The 26206-nt window shown below is 36.5% G+C and overlaps 3 protein-coding genes across 29 annotated transcripts; 1 reads left to right on the plus strand and 2 right to left on the minus strand.

Moving 5' to 3' along the window:
- Window positions 1-3967: 3967 nt before the first annotated feature.
- On the minus strand, window positions 3968-16614 carry LOC112285767 (brefeldin A-inhibited guanine nucleotide-exchange protein 5). Of its 20 annotated transcripts, XM_024526868.3 has the most exons (34): window positions 16477-16614; window positions 15539-15678; window positions 15338-15407; window positions 14884-15130; window positions 14605-14735; window positions 14303-14361; window positions 14138-14195; window positions 13937-14024; window positions 13642-13764; window positions 13283-13341; window positions 13062-13134; window positions 12784-12852; window positions 12559-12681; window positions 12331-12384; window positions 12134-12222; window positions 11802-11898; window positions 11563-11667; window positions 11043-11285; window positions 10779-10889; window positions 10388-10572; window positions 10021-10195; window positions 9375-9811; window positions 8789-9200; window positions 8411-8650; window positions 8130-8250; window positions 7807-7961; window positions 7113-7472; window positions 6827-6993; window positions 6374-6668; window positions 6048-6164; window positions 5742-5878; window positions 5269-5575; window positions 4989-5084; window positions 3968-4865 (listed from the first exon to the last, which is right to left on the minus strand). In XM_024526868.3, the coding sequence occupies exons 2-34, from the start codon at window positions 15645-15647 to the stop codon at window positions 4797-4799; spliced, it is 5181 nt and encodes a 1726-aa protein (XP_024382636.1). In that variant the 5' UTR covers window positions 15648-15678; window positions 16477-16614; the 3' UTR covers window positions 3968-4796. The 20 variants fall into 20 exon arrangements, 16 of the variants coding, with proteins under 16 accessions (XP_024382636.1, XP_090108770.1, XP_090108769.1 ...); XR_016504565.1 differs by having other exon boundaries at window positions 5742-5808; window positions 6345-6668; window positions 8789-9811; XM_090252644.1 differs by having other exon boundaries at window positions 8789-9811; window positions 14959-15130.
- A 373-nt stretch (window positions 16615-16987) lies between these two features.
- Window positions 16988-18932, plus strand: LOC112285769 (uncharacterized). Of its 4 annotated transcripts, none has more exons than XM_024526875.3 (6): window positions 16988-17121; window positions 17313-17434; window positions 17593-17709; window positions 17820-18099; window positions 18225-18400; window positions 18533-18932. In XM_024526875.3, exons 2-6 carry the CDS (start codon window positions 17333-17335, stop codon window positions 18662-18664), a joined length of 807 nt encoding a protein of 268 aa, XP_024382643.1. In that variant the 5' UTR covers window positions 16988-17121; window positions 17313-17332; the 3' UTR covers window positions 18665-18932. The 4 variants fall into 4 exon arrangements, with proteins under 4 accessions (XP_024382643.1, XP_024382641.1, XP_024382644.1 ...); XM_024526873.3 differs by having other exon boundaries at window positions 18233-18400; XM_024526876.3 differs by having other exon boundaries at window positions 17820-18090.
- A 1884-nt stretch (window positions 18933-20816) lies between these two features.
- Window positions 20817-24312, minus strand: LOC112285537 (F-box/WD-40 repeat-containing protein At3g52030). 5 transcript variants are annotated; one of them, XM_024526442.3, is made up of 9 exons: window positions 24071-24312; window positions 23640-23843; window positions 23308-23362; window positions 22921-23022; window positions 22464-22567; window positions 22253-22342; window positions 21821-21966; window positions 21580-21664; window positions 20817-21331 (listed from the first exon to the last, which is right to left on the minus strand). In XM_024526442.3, the coding sequence occupies exons 1-9, from the start codon at window positions 24232-24234 to the stop codon at window positions 20968-20970; spliced, it is 1314 nt and encodes a 437-aa protein (XP_024382210.2). In that variant the 5' UTR covers window positions 24235-24312; the 3' UTR covers window positions 20817-20967. The 5 variants fall into 5 exon arrangements, with proteins under 5 accessions (XP_024382210.2, XP_090108779.1, XP_090108781.1 ...); XM_090252653.1 differs by having other exon boundaries at window positions 22464-22579; XM_090252655.1 differs by lacking the exon at window positions 22921-23022.
- Window positions 24313-26206: the final 1894 nt, after the last annotated feature.

Genomic DNA, 26206 nt, shown 5'->3' on the forward strand with positions numbered 1-26206 from the left:
ATTTTCTTCTTTCTGAATAGCCTTATTTATAAATAAAATGGATTATTTATTATTTATTACTTTTTTGAGGAATAGCCTTATTTATAAATAAAAAAATAAATAATTATAATTATATGCACATATATTCATATCCAAAATTATAAATAATTTTTTTTGAAAGATTCAATGAACTTAGGAGGACTTTGCACTTAGAGGAGAAGTTGAGACGTCATAAATTTTTAATCTTTGGTTGTCTAGAATTGAAAATCCTTATTTAGTTTGCTTTAAAATTTTTAAAAAATAATCCAAATATTCTAAGACAAACTTATGTGATTAAACGAGTATATATATATATATATATATATATATATATATATTTTTTGATATAGAATGAATAGTATTATATTTTTTCAAATTTAATTTAACTTGATTTTTATGTTTTATGCTTGTCATATTTGTTAGGGTGAAGATGTAAATTGATATGTTTTAATATACAATAAAAAAATTATTTTGCAAAACATGTACCCAACTTGTCTTCAAACCTTTTTACTTCATCTTTCCATCATATATGCATGTCTGCAAATATAGATGTCATGTAGTTGTTTCTAATTGTGAGTAGCTTACTAATAGACAACCAACTTTTGGGAGTTCCTAAAATATTGGTATGAAGGGGTGTAGAATTAAAGTTGTTGGGTTTTAAATAAATAAATAAATAAATAAAAATTCTAATATCAACTGAAAATGTTTTAAATTACTATTAGTAATATCTTTATAATTTTTGATGCAATATAATAATTTTACTATATAAACTTACTTTTACATCTTCTGATGAATATTACATATTTGACTATACTAGAATTTCAAAATTCAACAATAAAATCACAAAAAGTAAAATATATATATGTGCATATCTTGTCAATAAGTTCTTTGAGTTGCTTAGATCTATTTATTCATCCCTACTTGTTCAATCACCACAATTTTTACTAATTTTTATGATTTCAAAGCCTTAAATCTGCATTAAAATCTAAACAATACATTTATATAAATCAAATATAAATGATTTATAGTACGTAATGTTTTTCAAGTTCTATATATATATATATATATATATATATATATGTATTTTCTAGAAATAGTTAATAATATATATAACTAAATAAATTTATTTTTATGAAAAACTCAATGTATTTAAAGAATTAATTTGTAATCTAATTTTATCAAATCTATTATTATTATTTTTAATAATAAATAATAAATATTTATATTAATTATTTATATATATGTATATTTTTTTTTATGCATGACTATTTTGTAATTTTTTCTTTGCTATTTTGGTACCCCTTGGAGATGCTTACTAGTTGTTTAAAAATACATAATTAGAGAATAAGATCACTATTGGTGTTATAGTATTTTATTCTCAAACAAATCAATGTGCAACTTTTGTGAATACGAAAATAACCAAGAGGGGTAACTAGTAATTAATTTCTTATTTTTTATATTATAAAATTTTAATAATTAATGAGCTATATTAAAATAAATATAAATATAATTCTTGAAATAATGTTATTTTTATATGATTTATTGGTGGTAATAATAAAAAATAACTTATTTATTTATATTTTTATAAATATTTGGAAACTTTATTTTTTATTCTAAAATAGAAAAAGGAAAAGAAAACATTTAAATTTTAAAGTGATAATAAAAATAAAAATATAAAAAACCATTTAATTGAAAAAATTATGGTTTGAGGAATTAAAATAATAAAAATCAATGAATATATTTTAAAAGTCAGTGTTTCAGAATAATGAGATTCAAGTAACTTTGTTTGTAATAATAATTCTGGTTGCACTTATTGCAATTTTATCTACTTATTGTATATTTTATTTTAAAAACTATTTAAAGTTTTTTATAAATTTTTTCTCAAATATTATTAATAATAATTTAAAGAATTAAAATAACTTTTAATGATTTTAATAATGATAAACCTATCAATATAAATAATAAAATATAAATAATAAAAATTTAATTTTTGAAGTTTTAAAGTTTTTTATTATTTAAAAATGAAGAAATATGTATATACTTATATATAAATAATATATGATATATTTATTAAAATCCATGCTTAAAGAAAATTAATAATATATTAAAAAACATAAATATATATGATTTTTATTTTTAAATACTTTTATATAGATTCTAGAATTTTTGCGATTTTTAAAGTCAAAATTTGGAAATTTTTATATTTTGTGATTAATCATACCAATATATATAAAATTATAAAATTATTTTTTATTTTATTTTAAAGATTATTTTTTTTTAAAATTTTATTAAAGTTATAATGCTATTTACATGTAACTCATTGTTGTTTCTTTTTATTTTTATTTTTATTTTTATTATCTTTGTTGTATTAGCTATAAAGTTTAGAATTTTTGGCACAATATATTATTTAGGTTTTAAAAATCTAAGAGATATAAATTCAAGAAGTATAATCTATTTTAATTTACATTTAATTTTATTATTTAAATTTTTAATTTAAGATTTATTGAATTATTATTATTATTATATTTTTCCAATTTGAAATTTTTAGAGAAAGTAAATTCAATATAACTATTTCATAAACACATAAATACATATTTTAATTTATATATTATGAAGTTTTTTATTTTAATTTCTTTATTACATAGTTTTATTTTTTAATTCTCTATAAAAGATATTATTAAATAATTTATACTTTGTATTTATTGAAAAAATATAGATTTTTTGAAGATTTTTATTAGTAATCAAAATAAATAAAAAGATCAATTTTAGAGTAGAGATTCATAGTTTATGTCTTATAGTGTTTTAGAATAATGTAAAATATTTTTTTTGAATAAGTTAATTATCTAAGATAGGATATTTTTAGAATTGTGCCACATAACTATTAATACGGTTTTAATGGTTTCTCCTACAAGATTGTATTAGTAGACTATGCAAACAATAGGCACCAAAAAAATTCAACTTCAAGATGAACAAAAAAATAAAATTAACAAAACTTTTTTAATGAAGTCTTTTTAAAAATTATTTCATAGAATTACTTTTACAGAAGTACATTTTCAATATGATGATAGAATAAAAAACACCTTTTTATTATATACTTAGCAAGATTTCGTTAGAATATTAAAGTTTTGAATATTAAGAGTACTCTTTAAAAATCCAATATTTACACTAATTGAAACAAAAATAAAAGCCTCAATTTTATTTAATATAAGTATGTATATATATGTATTTGGTTTCAAAATAAAAATTTGCATTTCTATACAACTACTACATGTATATGTTTTCAATAATTAAAATACAAACAAAAAAATTATGAAAAATTATATTTAAGAATTTAAAAAGATTTCAAGTTAAAAAAAGTAATAATAAGTAATGTAAAAATTAAGTAAAATTTAAAAAATATGAATTATGTTATCTAGACTATCTATATCTTCTACTAAATATACCAGTTTTTCCAAAAATAGCAATAATTTGATTGCTTTAAAAAATGAAATTATATATATATATATATATATATATATATATATATAATTAATAGAGTCTCAATGTTAGCTTTGAACATAATTTGAAATCATTTTAAAATTATTTGTTTTAGCCACGAGCTTTTTGTTTATTAAATACACACAAACCTTCTTAAAGTCTTAATTATTTCTAAATAATCTAAATTCATGGTTAGTTTAGTGCATCATGGAAACTACAACTACTAATGGATGTTATGATTATGCTTAGGCATGTACATGGTTTGGAAATTTCAAATTAGTATTAGAAGGTGAAAATTTTCATATTGAGAGCTCTCTAGTTCTGATTCAATGAAGCAACGATGTGTAACATTCACAGTTCGTTGCAATGTTTGGTCCTCATAATAATTCCTTCCACATGAATCGTTAAGCTTCATTATCAAAACTAAAATTTTAATTGAAAAGTTTAATTGCATACGATTTTAATGCAAAGGTGGTTGTGCGACAAAGTAAATACACCAAGTTTGTACTCCATTATTTGTGCTCAGGTTCAGTAATCCTTCTATACAATCTGTTGGACTAAGCTTTAAAGCTAATATAGAATATCCATGAGAGTATTATACCAGTGTGCTGCTGTTGGTCAGTGAAACGGAATAGAGTAGAAAAAGACTCATATCACAACTGGCCACAAACATTTTACTTCTGACCTGAGAGTCATGTCCAAACCTGAGTATCCGCTGCATGAATCAAGAGAAATAATAGCAAATATTGCACTGCACTCTGATGCCTGAATGCTCATCACCCCACTCTTATTGCAGACTACTGCATGATAATAGAGGTGGTGTGTCACAGTTCTCAGCCTGCACTTGTACTGAGACTTCCACTGAAGTCTATGGCTTCACATCACGTGTTCTGCAAACCAGCAATTGGGGATGCCTTTGTTGCTGCATGGTTACCGTTTCGGGAATGCAGGCACAGGGTGTAGGGCTCTTCAGCACGCAGGAAGTCACAGTTTTGTGTGGAAGGATTACGCGTGACTTCAGTGCTAAGTAATGTTCTTACAAGCGTTATCATGCAGACATGGGAATTATTACCATTGTTTTTAGTCGCTAGAAAAACATATAAAATACGATACGTTATGACTGATTCTAAGAGGCGGTCTTTCGCTCACTAGCACTAAGCTACTAGTTGGATGGGACATGCAGACCTCCAAACTCTCCTATTCGATTCAATATTCAAACCGCATCCGCAATCCAGTTGTAAATATCATGAAAGTCGTCTCTATTAGCAACTACCTGATTCATTCGGTTCTATAACAGGATATCAGTATTCAGGAAGGAGAGTCATGAGTCGCATTAGGAATAGTTCTCCAAGCGCTTTACGAACGTCCAACTGCATTCAAGTATTTTCTCATTTTAATCATCAAATCATGCAAGACTAGCTCACCAAACTAATCACCACATTGTGTTAATCGAACTCTTACATTCTGGTAAATCCTTGATTGGAGCTTGTTACCTGGTCACAGCAAATGAGTCTTGTTAGATAAGGATAGAACTGTGGCAAATGCTTCTCGAAAACCCGGTTCTCCATTGTGCTTAAAGCCTTTAAAACCTGTTTGAAAACCAACGCAAAGTAATTATAAATTTGTGAAACTATATAAGTGGCTTCAAACAGTCATGAAGAAAATTGAGAAAATATTTATTTGAAGTCATAATTATGTTAACATCTAAGGTTTAATCATATGCGTTGAAAGGACCTAAATGAATTAGCTCTGGCAGGGCTCGATTACAATCACCTTTACAGTCACTGGAGCCCGTACCGATAGCGACTTGTATACATCTGTGGGTGTGGTATCTCCGGGCCGAGACTGCAAAGTGATTATTTCTCTCAGAACATGTCCGTAAAAAGCCATAAGCCTTCGTTCCGCCTCCTGTCTCAACTTCTCACTCTCGGGTGGAGGTGACTTTCGTCCCATATTTATCCAATTTCGCTTTGACTCCTTGGTGGTGGCATCAGCTTCATGCCCCATTGCAGATAATGTAAGCATTGCGAGATACAATTGGGTGCCTTCCGCTTCTTGCCTAAGTAAGCTTGGTGGTGGCCTGTTCATCAATAATAGTCGAACAGCAAAATAGTAAGACTGCACTATCATACAACCAGGGTTCCTCATGGGCTACTCATTTACTGATGAAACTTCATATTTTTATATATTTAATGCTCCACATTTTCATGGAATCAACATAATCAAAATCTGTAAACACTTTTTACCAGTCGCCTGCTATTTTTCGCATTCGCTGTCGAAGCTTGATGTCGCTATTATATGATGCTGCAAATTCTACCAGTGAAAATAGTGTGTCCATTATCAGTAGCTTTTGAGATGGCTCAAATCGTTGCCAATGATGTTTCTGCAAAGACCATTATACTCTTAACTAGTAAATCTTAAACTCGCCTGCAAAACTAACTCCTTACTACAATCAACCATCGATCTCGCACAGAGACTATCCCATCTGTAGATTATTCCCTCCAACCGCTCAAAACGTATGTTTAATGTTAAAAACTTAACAAATCAAGCACCTGGAGGCTTTCAATGGTACTCAAGAGCAAAAGCTGAATGACACACTTGGATCTCACTTTCTGGAGAGCTAAGCTTTCTTCATCGCTACTATGTATGTCATCGCCATCATCGAACTCCTGAAAAACCGTCAGTCAGCTGCAAATTATCTATGCATAACTTGCACAAAAATGCCGGAATAAAGAATACTTTTAGACATTCACATGATGAACTTCAAGATATCCAAATTTTGTAAATTCTGACACGCGTAATTACTTCATGGCATGAACACATTTCTAACGGTAGACATCCGCACTTACCGTGTAAACAAAAGCTGAGGAGCACGAACCTCAGAAGTAGTCCCTGATTGCGATTCGGGGGGTACGCTTTTTCTCCTGTAATGTAGAATAGATTTCATAACGCCACCGATGAAACCTCCTTTGCCGGTTATTTGAGCTGATTCCCCCGCTCCAACGGCAGCTTCCTCGCCGTTCTTTAATGTGTACCCGTCCATGAGGAGCTGGTCACTTCCAGGTGTAGTGACAGTGCCAGAATGCGTCCATACAGATGACTGGCTTGTATCGAAAGTAAACATCGTCTCTGGATCGAGAAGTTCTTTGGGTTGGGTTGCATAGCATGCATCCCTACAACATCAGCACTTGTTACTGTAGTCCTTTACATCATGGTTAATGCATCTTAATACAAATACGTAAATAGAAGTATGAACTAATTGCACAGTAACTGTTAACCCGCTTTTCAGGAAGATCTCTAATAGGTTGGTTTATGAAAGGATATTTTGTACCGGATATGTTCGAGTAAAGTGGTCCAGTCCTCTACTTTGAATTGGTCTCCCCCTTCTTCAGTGAACCTCGTCAGTGCACGCATGGACATGGAGGCCAATGTCTGATCAGGTTGTGTGGCACAGTCCAGAAGTAGTCTTAGTAATTCTGGCATCAAAAAGGATACTTCCTGCATTCATCCAGGCGAATATCAACAAACAACCGCACAAATTACACCTAAAGAAAAAACATGAGGTACTCTATGTAAACAGTGAAGAAATTAAATAGAGCCAGATATACCCAACATACCTTGTAATAACTGCTGAAGAGATCGCAAATAAGGCGAAGTGAGACTATGCAAGTCTCTCGAAACCATATGTTCTTGGATTCCAATTTGCCTTCATATGAAAATTCTCTTCGAACATCCTCAAAGATTGGGAAGAGTATGCGGTGAAACACGCTCTTCCAGAATGGTCCTGAAAAATTGTGCCCTCGTTCCTTGAGAAGATCGAAGAGAACCTCCAAGGCACAGTTTCGAACTTCAGTGCGGGGATCAGATATAAGTTCTGATAGCCCAGAGAGCATTGGAAACCAGTAGTTTTCAGCTACTTCTTGATCTCTTCCCCTCTCTTCTGCAACTACTCGGGAGACACCTCCAGGAATGTGTCCCTAGAAGCACAACCATGAAACATTTGGTTGGCGTTAAATGTTTCTTACCCTACTAAGGAATGAGAGAGTGAGTTTAAGAAGCAAAGAAAATAGCTTCGATTGACTTAATTCATGGTGCTAAGCTGAAGTGCATGACGACCTGAACATAAATATCTACAATCGCTTATACAAAATTATGAAATGATTACATCCTTAGAATGATTATGTTCTGTACATTACGAGTAAATATAGCTTATTATGTTTATTGATAACTGTGTATTTGTATTATGTGATTCTTTTTTGACAAATGCAGTGAAAATGAGCGATTATGCTGAATTCAATCCGAATACAGTACCTCAGCCAAACGCTCCTCACATATTCGTAGAAGAGCAATCGCCTTCAAGCTTGTCCGAGCACTGCTTTGGCTTTTATTGTTTGCAAAAGCAATAAGGCAGTTTACACAGTCCATGAAACTGTCTGCCATTACTTGCTCAAAATGCTCCAATACGACTGTATGCAACAGTAAAACTACGTTGTTCAAACTTGGTAGTCGTAGGAGCCAAGGTTTTGGTTCAGTTATTGAACATGGATTGAGCGACAAGGTTCAAATATGTGCAGCATCTACTTGAAAAAATGGGTGCACCAATACATCGAGAGACTTGGGCGATTTTGGCATACCTTGTTCAACATTTTCAAATGCATTAGCAGAAATTTCAGGATAATCAAAGGCGGCTGAGGTGAACACCATAAACACGCTCTTCCAGCCTGACTTAATACTTGTGACTTTTGACTTGGTCATCTGACAGTATAAATAAGAATAGAAGTGTGGGATTCACACTGTCTATGAGTGTAACAGTTACATTAACTCAAGATTTATGTCCCCAAAAAAGCCTAGAGCTAAAATAATCCTCGGCAGATTATCACCAAAGCTTTTAATTTACAAGAAGGGTCATGCTCACTTGTATCATGCAATCAACAATAAGTGCGCGTATTGTGGGATTCTTGCTGCTCCGCACTAACACGACAAAAGGCTTCAAAATATCATTCTGGAAGGTGAACTTTGCTAGCTCAGAGCGAGCCAGGTACTTGTGTGCCAGCTGCCTCAAAGAATCTATAGCGTACATTGCAATCTTTTCATCGTCGTGGCTCCCTGCCGCAACAAAATGCAACGAGAGTACTGCCCATATTTTGCCCCACACCTGTAGTTGTGGACATCAGATTCATAAGACACTCCAAAAAAACTTCATGTATTGGGTGGAGAAAATGTGAAAATATTAAGTGAAATAACATGATGATTCAATTTTAAACAACATACACTAGGATGTAGGAGTAGTTACCATACGAATCCGTGTTATATTGTAGTAGCTAATTTCTACCATTTTCGTGAGACTGAAAACTCGTGGTGGCACCTCGTTCAGCTCTTTGGCAGATACCTCACATAAACCCGAGAAGAATTCCACAGCCACATCACCAGGTAACTTGACGGTGTTGGCAAACACCTGCTCTGTTGGTTTTTCCATTAAATCCAATAATGAAAGCAAAAGATCTTCCCTAAAAATTTGGTTAGGGCCCACAGTAACTGCAAAGAATGGAGACGTAGTAATGAACTCCAACCTTGACACACATTCTAGCACTGATTTCCATGAACTTTGCAACGCGTCGATTCTATTCTGGCACAAGTCAAAAAGAGCTCTCAAAGCTTCAACATTTTTGTTTTGCATTTCCACAGCAGAATGCAAAGACGTGAATCTGCAGTAATTTGATATGGACGTGTAAGTAGCCTGGATCAGACCTGTGATGCATTTATACATAGATAATTTAGTCGTCGTAAAGCACATCCGAGGCGGAAGGCGACATATACTTATGAGACATGGTGAACAGAAGATAAGCTTGAAGCCTACAGAGGAGCCTCTTGTTTTATACCTGATTAACCCAGCTACAAATGTGTTGCGAAGATTTTGCAAGCCCAAAGACGTGGTTAATCCCGCGCCTGTGTAGAAGGCTTTTAAGCATAAAAGTATCCAGGCCTCATCGCTTGTTCTCTCCATTGTCACTTCGAAAGCTGCCAACAAGGCCAGCCCGCAAACATCCAGCATTGGTCGTGCCAGCTCGGAATGATCTGGTTTATGAAACACGCCTTGTTTCTGTCCAGTTTTTCGAAATGCAGCCTGTGTGCGCTTAATGATGTTCTCGCTCTCCTGCTTCATATCTGCTGCTTTGCGTGATGCTCCCCCAAGTTTGAGAACATCAAGCACATCGAGTAAGACACTCTTCTCTTCATGTTTTGGTCCAATTGCATTCTCGTCCTTAAGCTTGATTTCATCGTTGACAATTGAATCATATATCTCTTCCAGAAGTTCCTATGTCGAGATTATCAAAGGAGAACACTTCAGTTGCTAATCCAACTTGTCAACCGGAGGGGTTTATATATGATCAAAGGTAATTGGTTTGTCCGTTACAGCGATTTAATAGCTATCCTCATTGATTTATAAATTTAAAAAGTGCATTGTGACGCGGTCTCTCAGTCAACTTCGACGATAAAATCGTTACAGGTACAGCTTATGCATACCTTGGGAGCATGTTCTTCAGCACCAGTTGAAGAGTTAATATTCACGAAGTCTGCTTTCGTCATCTTGGTCACAACCTGAGGATTATGAGCATCTGTGTTGAGCATAATAACTGCATACGCCAGCACATAAGCTGTGTCTGCATTTTTGAAAAGGTTACCATTATCTCGACAGTACCTGTAATCACTTATCCAAAGTACATAGTCAGAAGAAATAGCCGGCAGGTGTTACGTCACGACACATTGCTGATATCTGCCCTTATCTCGAAGGTACTTGAAATAGCGTTTAAGGGTTCTGATAATTTCTCGGCCACCTAAATTAACCGCCAACTGCAATGACGATATGAGAAAACATGATTAAAAGTTCAACCTTTCTGCGAATTTCTCCATAATCCGATCAATCTTCTGCGCTTCTCCAGGAAGCCGAAAGCCGTTAAGAAACATTCTGAGAGCCTTGTCAAACTTCATGCCGACAAAGTTCATTCCGTCCACATATGCGTGCATTACAGCCAACTGGAATTCTCCATGTTGTCCCAAATAGTCACCTATTTGTTTCTGCACACAACACAAAAATAATCCTAAAACAGACATGAAAACTTCGCTGTTACGTCTGCTACAGAATCATTGAGCTGTGAAGGATTTGCATCTTCGTTCTACCTTAACTATTTTCCTCGAACTGGCATTTGAAGAAGTCGAGATCATCAAATTTTCTAAGTCTGAGCTGAAGTTGAGACATTAAAAAAGGAATGCAGAAATAGTACTTTGTTCAAGCCTGGTGTGTCATGTAAGAACCGAGCAATAAATTTTGGGTCATTGGGAAGGAGATTTTCCGTCAGAAGAAATTTGATCCCCTCCGCTGGCTTTCGATTAAACTGAAACAAACGCCCCAGTTCAGAATCGAAATGATGAGAGGTGTATTTCCGCTTAATCACAAACGTCCATCGATTGTTGTAGACTACTGAAAAATGTCATGTATGCTCAAGGTAAGTTGCTTTTGAGATTCTCAGCATCCATTACATCCTCACCTCGATCACAGCAGTTTCCATCGAGACTTTGCGAGCCTTAGCTTTTTCGAAGTCGTCAGCCTGAGTTGTAATCTTGGCCTCATCCGTAGGCTCGGAGTCAATCTTCATCACATTATTCATTTCAAATTTAGAGCCTCGTTTAGGGGTTCTGTATTGGATCAACTCAGGATCATCCATTTCCACTGGTCCCAAACCATCCTTTTTGGTCCATGCTTCTAACGATTGTAAAACATTCGTAAGACACTGCAACCCACGCATGCAGGTGTATGATTACGCAATATCTTTTTGAACAAGAAAACACGCTCAAACCAACAGCTGTTACTGACTTCACACTTTTTATTGCATTTTATTCAGCATTTGTACTAAAATAACCAGTTTGGACATTTCTATTATAAATTAGCAATACTAATTATTACTTGGTTCTGAGTATATACAATGAACTCTATTTTCTGCTGATTTTTCAGAAGTTCTGTTAGCAAATGACATGCTGAAAGAAATGATGAGTAGGCATGCGACTTACTTGAATACATAAACCAGTCACGAACCGATATTGAGTAACGACAATCGGGTTAGCATTTGGCTCCACAGGTGGGGGTTCTTGTGCCATGCGTGACAGCGAGTTTATCTTTGCCCACAATCAATTGTTCACGTCACATATCCGAAAGCCTTCTTAATACTTACTACTTGATGAGTGTTGTACATTACATATCCTCAGTACCTTCCATTATTGAGCTCATCATTGACATAGACAGCTCTTACCAGTTGTTGAAACAAGTTAGTTGACTCCAAATCACAGTCGTAATTTACAAATATGTCAACCAGCAGCTGTGGATCGTTGCAAGTTTTTTCTAGCATCCTGATTCATCAGCATACTAGGTCACCAGACTTACAATGACCACATAGCCAAAGGTTCGGACACAAGTCTAATACTGTCTAACCACAGATCTCAGTTCAGGAGTTCAGCCCGGTTGCAAAAAGTCGACTTCATAACCGAGATACGATAATTCAGAACGAAGGTAATAATAAGTTATGAATTCGGTCCTATTATGAAGCCAAAATAGATTATATTTTCAGAGAGAAGAGAGCCGTACTTGAGGACGGAGGTGCAATGTGGGGGAGGCGTCTCAGGATTGTCGAATGACCGGAGCACCACAAGAGAGAAAAATACTCCAACCTCTGCCTGCATAGGCGTTCATAATGTCACTTGAGATTCAGATGAGCAAATGTTTACATCAACCTTAAATATGGATTCGGTAATGAAAAATCACAAATCATCATTTGTTTATACCTTAAGACTCTCCCGAAATCGCTGCAAGAGGACAGTGTAGATGTTTACAGCCATCTGCACTTGATCACGCACAACTTACATGATTTATTTGACTAAAAATAGGTTTAAAATGAGTCAATAGGCTAATATGTAAAAAAGTCTTTTCATAAATCTGGGACATGTAATGACTTAATGCAAAGTGGAGCATTAGAAATGAGAGAATTGAGGAGTACAGTAAACTTTAAGAACCTGGAATACGGATGCAGTAGGTGACACACAGGACCTCAGTAATGCATAACACAGGTATGCTTTCACAAAATCAATGAAAGTATAATTGACAGTGAAAGCATCGCTCACTCCTTCCAGCAGCCCCTGGATGAGGCCAAATCCGTCAGAAAAATGAGTTCTTTATTTCTCCGAAGCTCTTGTTTATATATTTTCGCAAGATTGTAATATTTACAGGCTTTTAAGTACCTGAAGCAGATCAAGAGACAAAATCTTGGTCCTGTTACTGAGATCGTCTGTTTCTTCCTTCACAGCTAGCTGCTCAAGAAGCATGAAAAGAGTAAAACGGATTAGAACCACGTAAAGATTCAAAAACCTCAGAATATGTTATAACTTCACAACCACTTTCTTCAAGAACCCAGGCAAATCCACCAGAGCTATACAATTAAGCATTCATATGCTGTGTATAGGAAAACGGCTTCTCAATCGCAATTCAGGAAATCACCTGCTGAGGTAGAGAATGACACCTTGCAGATTGTTCGTAGCATCAGTACCCCATCTTGCTGGCCAACTGTGAGTGACTCCAGGCTTGTTACAGCCCTAGACAGCCAGAAATTTCTTCCGGATATAACATTTAAAACGTCTTTACAGAAAAATAAAATAAAATAAAATAATTACTGTAAGAGTTTCTGACGAGAAGGGACTTGAAGTACATTCTTAGGTATTGAAAGTTACAGAATCATTATACCCTTCGCTGTTTAGTTCTCCCTCTGCTTCGACCACTTTGTTCAAGGCTGCTTCAAACCCCTGTCAGTTTACATAAATTTCTTTTACTTGCAGGCAAGGGACAGTGTCCAGGTTCAGCTTTGAACCCATATATTTAAGAGAAGTAAAGTACAGTGTATATTGCATCACCAGATATCACCAAGGCGCATTGATTCACAGATATTTGACTCTAGTTCAAGACCAAGAAAGAATCAACTGTCCTTAGGAATTAAACTTTCTTTTTCTTTTTCCGCATGAAGCCAATAGAAAAATAGTTAAAGAGGAAGAGTTTAGAAGAATTATGATATTCTGGAACGGTCGCTAATATGAAAACTTGCAAACCTGAATGTCGGCAACTCCACTGAGATGCTTTAAATCTTCCACTGGCATCTGACTAGGAGTAGGCTGTGATTGCTTTGAGTCCTTCGACGATTCACCCTGGTCAAGCTTCCTAGATTTCACCCTCTTCCAATAAACAACAGAGGAGATGTCGGTTTTCAACCAAAAGATATTTGGATAACTGTATTGAAATTGAGAAATGGAGACGAATCCATTATTAGACTTTCTGATGAGGGGACCAATGCCAATCAGCGGTCATCGATGCAAACCCATCCTAGCATTCTGATTCTGACCATACCTCTGTATTATTTTCCATTCTTATGAAGACTGTATTCATCATTTGCATCAACGTCGCTTTAGCAGTGGCTTGGTTCACAGGGCTTTTACTGCAGAAAGGCATGTTCAGCGTGAATGGATTATTACAAATCCATTAAAAATTAGTTTCATGTGTCCCTGATAATTGCGGTTAGACATCATATGAGGTTTCAACATCTCTTACCTGCTCAAGACAATATTATAGCATGTGCGCACCGCTGTAAGGAGGCACTCCCTATGCACTGCAGTTTTCAAATTTGAACAAGAGGTAGTTATGTGTAGTTGAATGTGGTTAAGATGCTAAAAACACATTGGACGTTTGAAGCAGAGAACAGGATATTTGAAATACCATGATAGGAAGGCGAAGCCACTGCGGTGAGGAGAACTTTGATGACTTGGAGCACTACACTGCCAAGTCCGTATGAGAAAAGTATCAATCTGTGTACATATTTGAGACTTCTAATTTGCTGAATTATATGTGAAAAATTTATCTACATGAAAAGGTGCAGAGAAACTTTACACATCAACTCAAATTGATTAATCTCAAATTTGTGACTTACGCAGTTCTGTGGAATAAGACAGAAGGGATGTTTAATCAGAAAGAACTACACATGTGACTCATCTGAAATCGTTCCTGGAAGAGGTTTTTACTTTTGATTGGTACCAGTTGCGCCATCGTCGGACAATCTGCATACCATGTTAAATAGCTCCGTAAGCATGGCTTCGTTTTTGCCCCCAGTGAGACCGGCCTCTCCCTCTAGATGTCCATAAGAAATCAGCTTCTGCGAGTTATCATATAACACTCAATAAGCGCATCCAATTTTTTAGTACGAAGAAGAAGGCATTCTTTTTTTAAATTGAAATACCAAGCGAGAGCAGAGGAAACTCGGAAAAAATTATGATGAATTACAACCCGTCACGTGTTCCCACATGTAAGCAATCAAGAGCCGGCTCAATTATTTTCGATTGCTTCGTCTCAAATGCGAGACGCAATGGTAACAATACCACTTCAGCTTCTGACCCTTCAAGAGTTTTTCCAGCTTCGGTCATCGTGGCAGCAGCTGCCAGGCCTGTGTTTTGCCTTAGCGGCTCCTGAGTGTTGACAGTTTGGAAAGTTGCCCCTATCTCATTCAGTGACGATGTGTCTTCGTTATTTGTAAAGTCTTGGATACCCGAGCTATAGAGGACAACCAAAAGACCAAGGATTGAATTAATATTGTAAATACATCCATCAGACCTGATTGAATTCACGGCATTTGAAGGACAAGAAGCGAGTGAATGCACAAATCTTGTTCTCTACACAGATCTAATCCGCAGTTATAGCTTCATAACCCTAGAAACGATTCATGATCATAGCTTAGGGCTAAGGAGCATTTGGTCATACATGTTACGAGACAAATTAGGCTCCTCAAGCTGGCCTGGTGGTGGAACTGGAGAAGTAATATGCCGGCTGTCTGCAGTAGTCCATGCACAGGAGTCGTCAAATTCTGTTGCTAGAGTGCAACAGAAGGGACACACTAATAATTAATCAGCAGAGCTAGAATGTCTTAAAACACAAATATGAAGTGTATGTGACACAACGTACCAAGGTACGCTTTGAGAGCGTTCTGCAGATTGGCGTACTTCTTGCCAGATGATTCCTTCAGCATCCGTTCAAACGACCGCGTAACGAACGCTCCCCCAGCATCCGCCATGGTTCACACTCCTTCCTATTTCACCTTCTACCTGATTCACGCATGGTCAGCCATAATGCAAAACCTGAATGTTCATAATAAATAAGTTCAGCATTGAATTGTGAACGTCATGGAAATCTTGCAATTGGTGGAGACAGAAGAATTCAGCAGTTAGAAATTTGAGGTGCGGAACAGGAAAAAGCGTCATATTCAACGCGGATAAGGCTATTTTCATCGTTTCTTGTAAGCTTCTACAGAACCCCTCCCTATATATCGATAAGAAACTGCTTCACATATTAATTCACACGAAGCCTCCCTCAAGCTCTATACTCAATTAGGTGATTCAGCAAGAGCGGATCCCTTCCTGATCCTCACACAATTTATATTTGAAGCGTCTACCCTTGCACTATGTGATCCTGAAGTGGATGGCACTTCGGTGAACGAAAGAAAGGCGAATGCAAAAATTAGATCCACGACAAAAAAAGCAAAAAACTCAGGGAAATCTAGCGACAGAGGAAAATGCAATGCATTTGGCGAATTTTTCAGGTCAGTGGCCCTTCAAATTTGTTTCGCTCGTCAGAACATGAGAAACAAAAATACACATCTGGTTGCAACACCATCTGCAATCTCAAGGTAATTGATCCTCATCATCAACCAGGGGCGCAACAATATGTACACATTAATTCCCAAAAATTCGAACATGAATTGCAAGTGATTAGCAGGAGCCTCGTATATGTTCACACTCATACCACTAACAGAAACTCAATCAAACTAGTCGACGTTATCTGCTTTAGAAGACACCACAATTAATAAACGCATTCACAGATCAATGAAATCATTTAAGACACACCTCTCCTATTTACGTGGTATGCCCCGAATTCTCATGGAGGCAGAGATGCCTCGGAGTCTCCTTGGGAGTACAAAACAGTGCAATAACGTTCAAGTTCATCAGCAACAATGCGCCCAGAAATAGTTCTTGACCGCGTTGAGGGGGTAACTAATCAGTCAAGCAACGATATTCTATTGTAACTGAGTTATCACGGTCTTAGGATTGAATTCTGCGGCAGCTTCACAAACTGCTCACGCGGTGTCTTACTTGGAAAATTAGACCACTGACACCCACCACCACTATATGCGAGGAATGTGAGGTTGAACTGGGTCTATCGCATGCCAAGTGGAGTTTGCATGGATCCTTTTCGGGAAGCCAAGTGTCACCAGCTATTCCCCCCTACTACCCATTTCACCACCTGGTCACAATTTTGATTTCAGTCGACATAACCCTCCGATCTTCCGCAGAGCAATCGAGTTTGTACATTGATGTCCTGTGAGCCTTAGGTCTGAATTAGGGTGGCTTCCACGTTCGGAGTGAGTGATTCTTGCATTCAAGGAGTTGCTGAGGATTATTGGAGCTGCTTAGCGTGGCACTCCTGCAATTTTGATTTTCTTAGTAGAAGAGAGCTTGTGTTGCATTCAGACGCAGCGTCAGTTTTCGAAGGTGGGTTTACGCCAACTGTGTGCTTTTGTACTCGACGATCTGCTGTGAGTTTTGGCTGCTGATTTTGGTCACTGTCTGGTTTGCTGGGGATGTGAGCTCTTCTTCATGCTCCTCTCTGCTGCCTTGCAAAATATTAGAGTCAAACTTACTTATGTAGTACCCTAATGTGCTCCATATTTGCAAATTCTCAGTTCTTGAAGATACTAGAAACATGGAGCAGGATGGCCAAGCACATGAAGGTCAGCCTCAGCAAGCACAGCATGATCAGCAAGGAGGAGTGGGTTCAAATCCTCAGCAAAACCCGCAGGAACAGGTCTGCCTCATCTGAAACTCCACATTAGATTGTGCACGCAATATCGAAGTGACCACAAATGGACTATTCTATGTCTCAGGTTCTGTTTTCGTTCGATCTGATTTGCTACGCATAATTGGATGTACTTACTGAATCCATTGCTGAATTATCGAGTGTAGGCAAAGGTTGCTTCTCAAGAAGCAGTAGTAGCGCAACAAGAAGCCCAGGAGGCCATCAAACGGGCGTACGTCAAGCAGATGGCAGCGCAGGAGAAGGCAGAGCGCGCGTCTCAACAGGCGAGATCTTCAATCTATTGTGCAGCTCAGTTTCGATGGTCTTGAATGTTACTGCAAAACAAACCGACTGAGAAGTATTAACCAAAATACGTCGAATGGCTGGGTTTCAGGTTGTTACTGAACAGGAGACGGCTAAAAAAGTTGCAACTGAAGCAGCCTCTGAAGCAGCTGAGAAAGCTGCAAACGAACAGCGGGAAAGAGGGGCGAAAGAGGCGCATGATATGTCAATTGCAAATTTGGCTGCCCAGAGTGCGTTGGCATCTTTGTCTGCTAGTCAATCTGCTAACCAGCAAAGACCAGTCAATCCCGGGTATCAGTCGGGGTTCGTTGCATATTCTTCACGTGATCAGAATTCTGCCTCTGCAACTCAAGGCCAAGGAGGTAATCTAGGTATACCTGCTGTTTTTATTTTCCCATTAAATTCATTCTGCATCAGGGTTTCGTTTCATAAGCTAATCACTGAGGAACAAGCTATGAAATTAAGATCTGTAAGGTGTACTCTTTGGATTTTGGAGGCGTCCAGCAAGGGCAGTCGCCTCAACCAAGCTCAGACAGCGATTCCTTGCAATCGGCCCAGCGTTGTCAACAAATGTTACTGCAAGGTGCAAATCAGATGGCGCAACATGCAACCGCCCAAATGGCAGCTGCTCAGAACCTCGCTGCCGGTTCACCAGATCCTCAATACCAGCAGGTCAAGGATCTAACTACATGATTTCAGAATGTTGTAGGGTTCAATTTGCTAACTCTAGAACATCCTTGGTAGTCAAGATCTGTCGAACTTAAACAAATAAATAAACATGTGATCCAATGCTGAGAACTGCAGGTGGCAAGGCAGCAAGCAACGGCTGCTCAGGACGAAATGGAGTTTGCTTACAAGATTGCAGCTGCTGCTCAAGCTCCAGACACTGCGGTGCAAGCCGCTGCTGCCTTACCCAATCTCTTCAACGCAGCATAAACGAACTTTTCAAGGACATGTGTGCCGACAGGTGCAGATTGCTGGAGCATTTCCCCATTTTGTACAGTCCTTGACGTGAGCCTTGTGGTCCTCTCACAACTCTCTGCAGGTAGATTGCTCTATCTCTCATGTCACCTTATTAGCCTTTCGATGTGAAAAATGCATTGGAATTCCTGATTATCTGGTGTGACCCCATGTTAACACCATTGAATGGGATCTCTAATTGTTGACACAGCTATGGAATGAGAGTACTGTTGATCCTGTCAAATGCTGTATAAAATTCGTCAATGATCGTTGCATTCTCGAGACACATCTCATACAGTTTTGATGTTATCAGAACAGTTGATGCTCCGTAAAGACTCGCATCATTTCTTATGTTCTTCACTTAGATGTGTATTTTTATTTGACTGTGTTGTACAATATAAAATGTTATGTTGTAAAAGTATGGATTAACATCATTTTTTTGTAAATTATGAAATGCAGTATACTTCATCGTTAGTCAATTTTAGCTAAACAATTGAGGATTTTTTAACTTCTGATCAACTGTTTTGGGTATTTTGTCACAATTTTAAAAATGACTTGTAAGTAAGATATCACATGTCAATATTTTGAAAAATTGGTTGGAAAAGATTGCAACCTTGTAAATGGATTCTACTCACTGGAAAAACTAATCTTGTTTTGATATTTAAAATATAATTTGATAAGGACCAAAATGTCAATCAAATACTATCCTAAATATCCTCTCATTTTAGGATTTTCAATCAAAATATTCAAGTTGAATTCATAATATAACAAAATGCATGTAATAACGTAAGCATCCTCTTTTTTAAAAATCAATTGTAGATAAGTAAATATTCGATTTATACTGAAATATTTTGGTACTTACACATGAATCAAATAATTGAATCAATCTATTAACCAATTTTTAGATATCTATATATTCATATTAACTACATTGTATTGTTTTAAAATCAATAATAGTAATAATAAAATCAATAAAATCAAAAGTCATGTGTAAGAATTTTTTTGAGCTAAGCAAATTCCATAAGTGTGAATGTCTATCTTTAAAATTACCAAAAAGGCAATTTAAAGCCCAAAACCTACATTATCTCATATCATATTGTATTCTTTGTTCAACTATCGATAGCACTTTAGGTTACAAAATCTATAGCACAATTCATATCATTTTTAATACGTAAACTGTGGTTATTAATGATATCAATTGGTGTGTTTTTTAACCACAGTAATTTATGTAATTTTTTGTAGATATGTGTCAATTTGATATTTTTAACGCTTTGGTATTAGTTTGAAGTATGGTTTCAAGTGGTTGGGGTTTCCCTCGTTTTGTGAAATAAAAGTTTCTTAGCAAAACAGCAGTTTAAAGTTTCAGCATGGAACTCATTTGTTGTATGCAAAGACAAAAATAAATATAACATAAATACAAGAGAACATGAACTGAATACAGAGTAACAAGACCAGTTACTGAATGTCAGTATCAAGATACAACTAGATTCACAAACCACAAAATAAACAAAAATTGTTATTTATTGAATGCAATACTTATTACTCTCAACAAAGCATTCTTGCTGAAGGTCTCAAAAGATCCATTATCAATTCCACCCTCCGCAAATTCAAAGGTCATGGCTATGCAAAATAGCGGTATCACCCAGGAAAGAACATTCCAGGATAGCGTGACTTTTTCTGACGATTTAATCGATTTTTCCAGTCACCTTGACAGCACCAGAGAAAGCTAGGACAAGAGAAGTGTTGCATACATGCATTGAATCACTAACAAAAAAATGCAATTTAGTGTCAGAATCATCTGGTGTCCTTCAGGTTAGTTCCTCATTTTTTTTGAGGATCTTGGGTTGAATTGGACAGACCAAGGTACATAACGAATTGATACAAAGAAACTGCACAACGAACATCCATTAACAAGGCCATGACCAATGTAATAAAGACTGCCGTGGAGCAGGTCCTGGCTAAGAACTACTATAGCAGTCTGATTGAACTTGCATTGTAGGAATGCACCCAGCGTCTGGTGGACAATGACTCCCGCCCAGCTAATTCAACAATTCTCTGACCAGAAAAATCTGGAATGCCATATTGCCAAGTATCAACTGAACAACACATAAGGTTATAGCCACCCAAGTTACTCAAGAAACAAGTACACAAACTGAAATTACACAAGGCTGCACACAATATAAGTTACTTTGTCTGGAGTTAAAACACCGGGACATTTCATGGTGTAGCAGAAGTATTCGCTGAAGCTGAAACATAATCCTACAAAACCGCATTAATTTTTACCGTAATTCTTGGAGTTGAATTTGACACAGAGCAAGGCTACCATCTGTGTGTGAAGTGAGAATCCGGGTGGAGCCAACCCTGACGCACAAAATGGGCACCTGTTTAAGAGGCGACATGACACTCGAACTGTTGGAGATGCCCCCCTGCGGAACTGCCGTTTCACTCCATCTTGAGACAGAACCAGTGTCAGAATTATCACAGGGTCTAATAGAAACAAGACAATTTCCGGAAGAAGAATCCCATACTCGCACTATCCCATTCATACTCCCTGTAACCAGTGTCTCTAGACCATATTCTTGCAGGTGTAAACTTTTCATAACACTTCTGTCATGTTCTTTTTGCCATAGAATTGCTTGCTTTCTGCGAACGAAAGAAAAGATTTTCTTTAGAGCAGCCACACAAGTTAGAAACTGCAAGTATACGAGTTGCAAGTTCAGATATGCCCTGTATCAGCACAGAACAGATTCCAAACGGCAATATAGCCTGGTTGACTATCCTAATATAATGAACGACACAAATCAACTAACTTATTTCAGCAATTCTCTAGAAATGACGGAATTGTATAGAATTGGGCACTGATACTATGCATAGGAGGCAGCCAAGTATACCGTATATCCCAGCAACAAAGGCGACCCACTGATGTTCCTGCAAAAAGAAAGTGACCGTTTCTACCCCATTGCAAGCACTCCACTTCTGCAGATCACATTACACCTCAGAGAAAGAAATGCAAACAAACCGAGGACAAAATAAAGATAAAGTCTTAAAACATTTTTTTAAAAAGGAGACGCACTTCAAACTACGTAAGCCCAATTTTTCTATATTAAGTTTGACGTGAATCAAAAGGTGGACCTCTCATAGGACTCGGTCGCAACAGTCGAGCCACAATTTCACCAGTTGAGGTGTCACAGATTTGTACAGAGCCGTCCCTAGACCCCGTGGCAAGCACTGACATCTCTTCTTGAACACACAAACTCGACACAGCTGCAGAATGGCACCTACATTCCCAAAAAGATCAGTGGAATTGCATGTAGAAGTTCACATTGTAGGTGAAATAAAGTGATCTAAGGTGTGGAATGATGAGCAATCACTACAGCATGCTGATCTTGAGCTGTTATTATTATGTGCAACTTATGACTTAGCACTCCCTAACAGACTACACAGACAATTTAATTGGATAAATGCCGCCTTGAAATCAGATGCGGATCTCTCAACGTAAATTTTGGAAGACCTCTATTTCAAATTAATGATAAAGGCTCTGTCTTAACAAGAATTGATGGTAACCTCAGTATACGAGAGCAGCGGCCACTATAAAGATCGAAAATGCGAGCAGCTCCATCGGCGCAACCAACTGACACGTCCGATTCTGTGCAGCTGCATCCCAAAGTACAGACAACGCTGGCGCGTCAAAACTCCTCATTCCAAGTAGAACATATAATAAACTCTTTACTTAAGGTGTAGGCAGCTGCTACAGCTATCCATAGCCGCTATTTACCTTAAGCAATAGAGACGACATCCATGGCCACCCATTTGGTGAGTCACGCGTCCTCCTCTGTTTCGATTCCATACCCAAACCTCCGCACCTGCTGCTGCTATAATCTGTCCCCGTGTCTCCAGTTCCAAGTTTTAAGTTGACTTAATTATTGATAACTCATTTCGAGCGCTCTAAAATCACCACAAATGACTATCACAGGTTGAAAACAGCTATTTCACCACCACATGTCAAACACGTACAATCACTAACGAAGAGCCTCCATTTACATATCGTCTTGAGCTGTTCTCCAAAAAAATATCGACTATCATTTGTTCTGCTTGACAATACAGAATACTCCTCTTAACTTGATACAGCATGGAAATTTTACACTTCGATATTTCAAGCAGAGAAAACAAAACGTTCTTGCACTGAAAATGAAGTATATAGTTAAGCCGGTAAATGTTGGGGTTTATTTTACCTTGTTAGCATCAAACTCAAGATCAACTACAGGTGACTTTGGCTTGGAAACTTTGTACTCTTCCAAACAATGCAGAGATGATGCACACCACACTCGTACAGTCTAAGTTCAGGAAGGCAACTGGTAAGAGGAGAGATCCGCTAAAGGTACTCATAAAGGGTGCCATTTGAACCATCGGATTCCTTCCCGCAGGATTACTAAAGTATAATCGTTCTACATGAAAACACAGTACTGCTGGAACAGTAAGTAGACCAATTGCTATTCTTTGAAGCAGCCGTTGAAATACCTAGCATGAGCTAAAACTTAAAAGTTGCCCCTATCTCTGTCACCTCAAAATTCAAGAGCATCACAGAAGAACCAGTACTAAAAACATCTGGAACCAATTACCTGATCGGTAGAGCCACTAACAATTGTGTTCATACTCATGTGGCAGCAATCTGCCCTGTATTTTCCGCGTTCATCCCCACCTGATCCATGCAGATCAGTATTCGTAACAAAGTTTCAATTTCATGCACAAGGACGTCGATTGGAGGTTCTTGAATGAGTCACACCTACTCACATCCTGATGCTGAGAGAGTGAAACCTCACATTATTGAATGTCGCAGTAAAATCCCAGGAACGATAAATCGCGTACATCAAAAGTGTCCAGAAAACACCTATATTCTTACACGTAAATTATTCTATGTAGCATTTGTTTAGAATAAAATTAGGGCACTTGCCTTGAAGGGTGGGCCTTCCACCAACGACAATACATTTTGCCATGGACGAGGTGTGCCCGCTGGTACATGGTCGCGGCTCTTGTTCTAAAATCCAATTCACTGACTAATTTCACATCCGACTGAGATAACTTAAGTTTCAGCTCCTTCCTCTGCTCTTCGAGAGCTTTCTCCCACACGAATGGGCAATTCGTGACTACATTATGCCTGCAGTACATTGTAAAATCAGTTTTCAAAAGCAAACCCAGGTCAAGGTCAATCCAACACATCTTCTGAAAGTCTTGCAATACAGAAACTTAATCAGCGCCTCAAAACACGCATCCCCTGGTTATCTCAACAAGCTAAGAATTCACGATACCTTCTTGCACCATTACGAAAAACCCCTCAATCCCAGAGACCGACCAAAACCTGAAGATGAACAGACGGAAACTCACCACGCAGTGCAGACAGCAGAAGCACGAGCGAGCGAGGCTGCGGGCAAACGCACAAAGACGAGCAGCAGAACATCAGCAGCACCACTGCCCCAAGGCGACTGCTCGGCCTTCCTCGTCTTCGTTTCCGCCTTCATTTTCACCTTCCCTCTCGCAAAATGTTCCATGACGTGGAAGAAATCACGACCCAATTGACCCAAATGACCATAGATTAGAACCCACAAATCAAACGCCGCACTTGAGCAATTGCTCCGATTTGGTGCAACAATTCCTCTGCGCTCCTTTGTCCCGTTCTCGCACCGTCTCTCATTCCCCTGTGATGATTTTCATCTACGATGAACGACTTCGTGGACACATAGCCCCATTTTTGGATGATATAAGATGTGCTCGAACAGCCGACGAATGAAATATTCTTTTCTCGTTCATTTGTTGGAATCTGCAACGAGAAGTGCAGGGATTCATTCATCTGCTCATAGTCATCCATGGAGCTAGAGGTTTTTAAATTCCTCGTTAATTTAGAGCTCGGAATATTATCAGGCACCCAATTTATTTATTTACTTTTTTTTTCATGTAAGAAAGACTAGATGAAGGTATTTGAAAGGGTGAATAGGTGATGCAATGTTGAACTAATGACAAGGTGTGGCAAATGAAAGTTCCTTGAGAATTAATTCAATTAAATTTATTTCTAATTGAATTGTCTTATTAATTTATTTTTTTATACACGTACGCATCAAAAATTAACATACATATTATTTTTTATAAGATGTAAACACTAATACAGTAATAGTATAAAAATGAAATAAAGAAGAACAAAAAATAAATAAATAAATATAATAACATAAGATATTTTTAGTGTGGAAGTGAATCACTCATATAACTTACTTATTTGAATGTGTTCAAAGTAAGGGGGGGAGGAAGGGAAAAAAGGGAAAAAAATAAATAAAACTTTGCAGAAATTGAAATCAATATAAAAACGATTAAAACGAGGAATAATTAAATAAAAGCAAGTAAAATTAACAGTTAAATAAATAAAACACATTTGTATGTGCACACCTTTTATACTTCATAATGTCATGATGATACAATGTGATGTTGAACTTTTTCATGTTGGAATATTAGATCAAAACAAAGGAATAATTGGCTTCTATCACTAATAATCCAAATGGGCCATGATATGGTTTACAGACATGATATTCATTATACAAATTTATTTGGTTAATATATGATAAATAAAATTAACATGTGATTTGAATGTTCCTGAATAATTAGAATGATATTATTTTGAAAAATCATAAAATTTCCATGTATTTAAAACACAAAATATGTTCAAATATTTATAAGAATAGAATTATATATATATATATATATATATATATATCGTAATAACACATGATAAAACTGGGTATGTGTATGTACATAATTTGAACGCACTTAATCCACAAAAGACTTCTTATCTCAGAGAAAATAAGAAATTACATCAGCATATTGTAAACCTTAATGCAATCCAATATTGGAAGCTATATTTCTTGTTCTAACATTGTATATTGTATATATGTAATTTAGAATTTTTGATGTAAATTTAGAATTTCAAAATCATTTTCGGAAATTCCATACTAGAAGAAAAATTTCATGTATGATTTTTGCTACTATACACTAGTTTTATAAAAAAAAAATATGAATATACATATATATATATATATATATATATAAGAAAGAGAAATTAGTGAAATGCAAGAAAAATATACCATATTAATTATTGATTGGTTGATGAATGGTTGCTGTTTGTACAACTAATTGGTTATGATTAATGAAATTTTACATTTGAATCTTAATTGAGTCACTTTCAAATGTCCCTAACGAAGTTCAACTACAAAATTTATTGTTATTTTTTGAAATCCACTTTAACACAACTCTTATGGCAATTTGGATCCAATGAACAATGTTCCAGCATAACATATCCAAAATGGAGACAAATATATATATATATATATATATATATGTTGTAGTGTATCTTTTGAAAAAAACAGAATTTTATGTGAAGGAATCCTCTGTAAGAATCAAAATTAACAATGGTACTTCAAGATTCACCACCCAAATTAAACAGTAGGAGTGGAGGCTCTAGATTGATTATAAAATACA

Source organism: Physcomitrium patens, chromosome 8 (assembly GCF_059467195.1).
Source record: "Physcomitrium patens ecotype Gransden chromosome 8, ASM5946719v1, whole genome shotgun sequence".
Taxonomy (NCBI): domain Eukaryota; kingdom Viridiplantae; phylum Streptophyta; class Bryopsida; order Funariales; family Funariaceae; genus Physcomitrium; species Physcomitrium patens.

What these genes read in the sequence shown, in the direction of transcription:
- LOC112285767 (XM_090252638.1), bottom strand. Translation starts at nt 15,647, where the DNA reads ATGGCGGATGCTGGGGGAGCGTTCGTTACGCGGTCGTTTGAACGGATG. An exon ending in ATATAACACGGATTCGTATG is followed by an intron (nt 8,651 to 8,788) that starts GTAACTACTCCT and finishes CCACAACTACAG; the next exon opens with GTGTGGGGCAAAATATGGGC. An exon ending in TTGTTGATTGCATGATACAA is followed by an intron (nt 8,251 to 8,410) that starts GTGAGCATGACC and finishes TTATACTGTCAG; the next exon opens with ATGACCAAGTCAAAAGTCAC.
- LOC112285769 (XM_024526873.3), top strand. Translation starts at nt 17,333, where the DNA reads ATGGAGCAGGATGGCCAAGCACATGAAGGTCAGCCTCAGCAAGCACAG. An exon ending in CAGAGCGCGCGTCTCAACAG is followed by an intron (nt 17,710 to 17,819) that starts GCGAGATCTTCA and finishes GCTGGGTTTCAG; the next exon opens with GTTGTTACTGAACAGGAGAC. An exon ending in AGGCCAAGGAGGTAATCTAG is followed by an intron (nt 18,100 to 18,232) that starts GTATACCTGCTG and finishes GGAGGCGTCCAG; the next exon opens with CAAGGGCAGTCGCCTCAACC.
- LOC112285537 (XM_090252653.1), bottom strand. Translation starts at nt 24,234, where the DNA reads ATGGAACATTTTGCGAGAGGGAAGGTGAAAATGAAGGCGGAAACGAAG. An exon ending in TGGAAGGCCCACCCTTCAAG is followed by an intron (nt 23,363 to 23,639) that starts GCAAGTGCCCTA and finishes CGGAAAATACAG; the next exon opens with GGCAGATTGCTGCCACATGA. An exon ending in TTAGTGGCTCTACCGATCAG is followed by an intron (nt 23,023 to 23,307) that starts GTAATTGGTTCC and finishes TCCTGAACTTAG; the next exon opens with ACTGTACGAGTGTGGTGTGC.